The sequence below is a fragment of the Alligator sinensis genome, unplaced genomic scaffold (genome assembly GCF_000455745.1).
Source record: "Alligator sinensis unplaced genomic scaffold, ASM45574v1 scaffold200_1, whole genome shotgun sequence".
Classification (NCBI taxonomy): Eukaryota; Metazoa; Chordata; order Crocodylia; family Alligatoridae; genus Alligator; species Alligator sinensis.
In genome coordinates this window covers 599222-603279 of record NW_005842453.1, presented here as the reverse complement: position 1 = coordinate 603279, position 4058 = coordinate 599222, and the positions used below count along the sequence as shown (strand labels likewise).

At 48.1% G+C, this 4058-nt stretch overlaps 1 protein-coding gene across 1 annotated transcript in view; it reads left to right on the top strand.

The window, feature by feature from the left end:
• Nucleotides 1-29: 29 nt before the first annotated feature.
• Nucleotides 30-4058, top strand: part of MATN3 (matrilin 3) — a gene marked incomplete at its 5' end in the record, with an annotated part of 22729 nt that continues 18700 nt past the window's right edge. Inside the window, 2 exons of the mRNA XM_006030629.2 lie at nt 30-60; nt 1749-2318. Of these exons, the coding sequence (XP_006030691.2) occupies nt 30-60; nt 1749-2318 (601 nt within the window). The remainder of the gene's footprint in view (nt 61-1748; nt 2319-4058) is intronic.

Below are 4058 nucleotides of genomic sequence, written 5' to 3'. Positions count from 1 at the left end.
TCGCGCTGCTGCTGCCGCCGGGCTCCCCGGCCCCGGCCCCGGCCCCGGCCCAGCCCGCAGGTACCGGCTGCTCCCTGCTGGGGATGCTTCCCCTGCTCGGTCCCTTGCGGGCTTTGCTGGGCGTCCGCGGCCCCTCCTGCTGCTACATGTGTCCCCCTCCCTGCTGGGACCCAAGCTGGAGGGTCCTGGCTAGAAGGTCTTGTCCCTCCAATCTGCGTCAGCCCCCTCGCCAGGTTTGGGGGCAGGAAGGGATTTTACACCAGGGGCAGACGGGGACATTGCTTTCTGCTGTCGCAGGTTGCCTTGTGTTGCCAACCCCTCTGGGATTGCCCAGGGATTCAATCTAAATCTCCAGGAGAGTCGCCCCCGGAGATAAATGATAGGGCATTCATGAGAATCGATATTTCGAATCCGATTTATACCGTAGTCCAGTGGGTTTTTAAAATGTAATAGTAATGTGCATTTGCCTTCCTGATGTAAAGTCTATGCTCCATAGTCTGATTAATGCAAGCGCACGGGCACGTTCGTGTTGTGTCGCGGGTACGCTGGCGCGCTGAAAACCTCCTGGAATAGATTCAGACGGGGTTGGCAACCGTAGCCTGGGTCTCCCGAGTGTATATTGACAACCTTTTCCAGACGTGGGGTGCCGGCTGTGGTGGTTCCCCGGCTTTACCTGTGCCAGGTTTAGGTGTTAGGTCTGTATTGTGCCAGTAGTATGTAGAGTTTATATCAGCTTTTCTCAACTGGTGGGTCAGGACCCAAAAGTGGGTTGCAGGAATAAATGAAAGGGTTGCAAACAAGCTTTAAAAATGGATTCTCCTTTAAAAGAGAAAAATGTGGGGAACCGTGGCTTTCCCCTTGCAGGCTGGCAGTCTGCAAGGGGCTGCTTGGGCCCCTCTGCCCCACACTTCCCATCTCACATGCTGGGGGCAGCAGGTCGGGAGTGAAAGGCACTGAATTGGGTCTGGCCAGTGATGTTTACACATGGGTCTTGGTACAAAAAATGTTGAGAATCACTGGTTTAGATGGTCATTTGTATGGGATGGTTTGAATGGGGCTGATTCTGCCTTAAGCAGGGGGTTGGACTAAATCTGGAGGTCCCTTCCAGCCCAACTTCTCTAGGAGTCTATGAAATTTGTGTATGTTGATTTGTTCCTAATTAACATTCCTTTGGGATTTTTTTTTTTAACTGAAAATCATGTTTTAAAGGAGCCTCCAAAAGAAGCACTTTTATCAGAGTATCCTCTGTTTCTGGCTCCTTGCTGGTTTAGTTATCTCATGCTCTCACTTTCCACTGAGTGTAAAATACAATCAAAAAGAAATTTTTGATTAACAGGCAGCCATGTGATTACTGTTGTTGTTCATATGTAAACCAGGAATGATCTAATCAGTACTTTACCTACCTGGACTTAAAAGTGGGAAATTCAAGTTTAAACATTTATAAAAACAAACAACCCAATTCCAAACAGTTTATGCCTCTAAGGGATGTTTTTGTGTCATCTCTACAGCTGTTAACATAATTTTCTTTCAATACTTGATTTAATACTTAGGCATGTAAAATTGCAATTTACTTCTTTCTGTGACTTTCAGTGAAAGGTGTTTCAAATGCAGCTGTTACTGTGGTATTTAATCATCTTATAAATGTACCCAAGCGCCCCCTCATTTAGTATGTAGGAGCAGCTTGCAACTAAGGGCAGCTTGAATTTGGAGTTTATGAGGATTTACGTTTCTTCTCTTCTTCTTTGCAGTGCATACTTGCAAGAGCCGGCCCCTGGACCTTGTGTTTATCATAGACAGTTCTCGTAGTGTCCGAGTCGAGGAGTTTGAGAAGGTGAAAATCTTCCTGTCAAAAATGATCGATACTCTGGACATAGGAGAAAGAGCCACCCGTGTGGCAGTCTTAAATTATGCCAGCACAGTCAACATTGAGTTCCCCCTCCGGACCTATTTCGACAAAGCCTCTGTGAAGGAAGCTGTGTCCCGCATTGAACCCTTGTCTGCCGGCACAATGACTGGCCTAGCCATTCAGACAGCCATGGAAGAAGTCTTTGCTGAAGAAGCAGGGGCTCGGCCAGCTTCTCTCAATATCCCCAAGGTAGCCATCATTGTGACAGACGGGCATCCCCAAGACCAGGTGCAGGAGATAGCAGATAGAGCCCAGGCTTCTGGCATCGAGATCTACGCAGTTGGAGTAGGCCGGGCAGACATCCAGTCCTTGAGGCTGATGGCCAGTGAGCCACTGGATGAACATGTCTCTTATGTGGAGACCTACGACGTGATCGGAAAGTTGACATCCAAATTCAAGGAGACTTTTTGTGGTAAGATCATTTTCCAAGAAGGAAGTTATGTGCTTGGGTTCTGCTGCTGCCACTCTGTAAGGAAGAAAGAAGTGTTTCTCTCTTCCAAGAAGTGCATCTGTCATATTCACATACTTCATTTAGCACCACCTGGGTAGAAAATTAAAGTCTTTATTCATTGGTGGCCGGACTGAAATCCCTTCCACTGAACAGCAACCTACTGAGCAAGTAACACCATTGATTTCAGTGGGATTGCTTTTGGAGGGAGGCACACTTCAGTGTCAGAAAGGCATTGCCTTCTGAATCTAATTCAGCTTCATAGTCGGTGACTTGCTGAGCAAATGAACTGGAGTTGCACATGTCCTTTGTTTTTCTTTCTGTGTAGCTGGGAAGGAGGGAGAGAAGAGCATCTGTGTTTAGTAGCTCTTCAGAGCCCCAAAGTAATCATTGTGGAAGAACTGTCACACTACCTTGAGTGCACGGGGCATGTTGAGTTGTTAGTAGATAATAGCACTGAGCCAGAACAGTGTCATTTCATTGTGCTGGCACTGTTGTGTGGCAGCAGCTTGTCGTACTGGTATCACTTTGTGTTTCTTGGTAATTTGCTTGGTAAACTGTTTTTTAGGTTTCTTCTGTGGCTGAAGGCCCTGGGTTGTGAACTGATAACCAAAAAAGCCTGGTAGTTCAAGCCTGGGTGTAGGCAAGTGATCTTAAGTCTCAGTTTATCAAGGGAAGTGATTATTCCCCTCTATTTGGCACTGGTGAGGCCACATCTGCAGTAATGTGTTCAGTTTTGGGCCCCACTACAGAAAGGATGTGGACAAATTGGAGAGAGTCCAGCGAAGGGCTACAAAAATGGTGAGGAGGCTGGGGGACATGACTTAAATTATGAGGAAAGACCGAGGGAACTGGTCTTATTTAGTCTGGAGAAGAGGAGACTGAGAGGGGATTTAATAGCAGTCTTCAACTAACTCAAAGGTGGTTGAAAGAGGATGGAGCTGGACTGTTCTCAGAGGTGGCAGATGAGAGAACAAGGAGCAATGGTCTCGAGTTGCAGCAAGGGACGTTTAGGTTAGATATTAGGAAGAATTTTCTCACTAGGAGGGTAGTAAAACACCGCAACAGGTTACCCAGAGAGGCGGTGGACTCTTCGTCCTTGGAGGTTTTTAAGACCTTGCTAGACAAAGCCTTGACTGGGATTTCATAGATTTCATAGACATCAGGGCTGGAAGGGACCTCGGAAGATCATCGAGTCCAGCCCCCTGCCCAAAGGGCAGGAAGTCAGCTGGGGTCATAGGATCCCAGCAAGATAAGCATCCAGTTTCATCTTGAAGGTGTTCAATGAAGGCGCTTGAACCACCTCCGGTGGCAGGCTGTTCCAGACCTTGGGGGCTCGGACAGTAAAGAAGTTCTTCCTTATGTCCAGCCTGAAACGATCTTGAAGTAGTTTGTGACCATTCGACCTCGTCATCCCTTGGGGCGCTCTGGTGAACAAACGTTCCCCCAGATGCTGGTGGTCACCCCTGATAAACTTGTAGGTGGCCATCAGATCACCCCTGAGCCTGCGCTTTTCCAGGCTAAAGAGCCCCAGGGCTCTCAGCCTGTCATCGTAGGGTCTGCTTCCCTGACCTCTGATCATGCGCGTGGCTCTTCTCTGGACTCTCTCAAGCTTCTCCACATCCTTTTTGAATTGTGGAGCCCAAAACTGGACACAGTACTCCAGCTGCGGCCTCACTAAGGCCAAGTACAGGGGGAGAATGA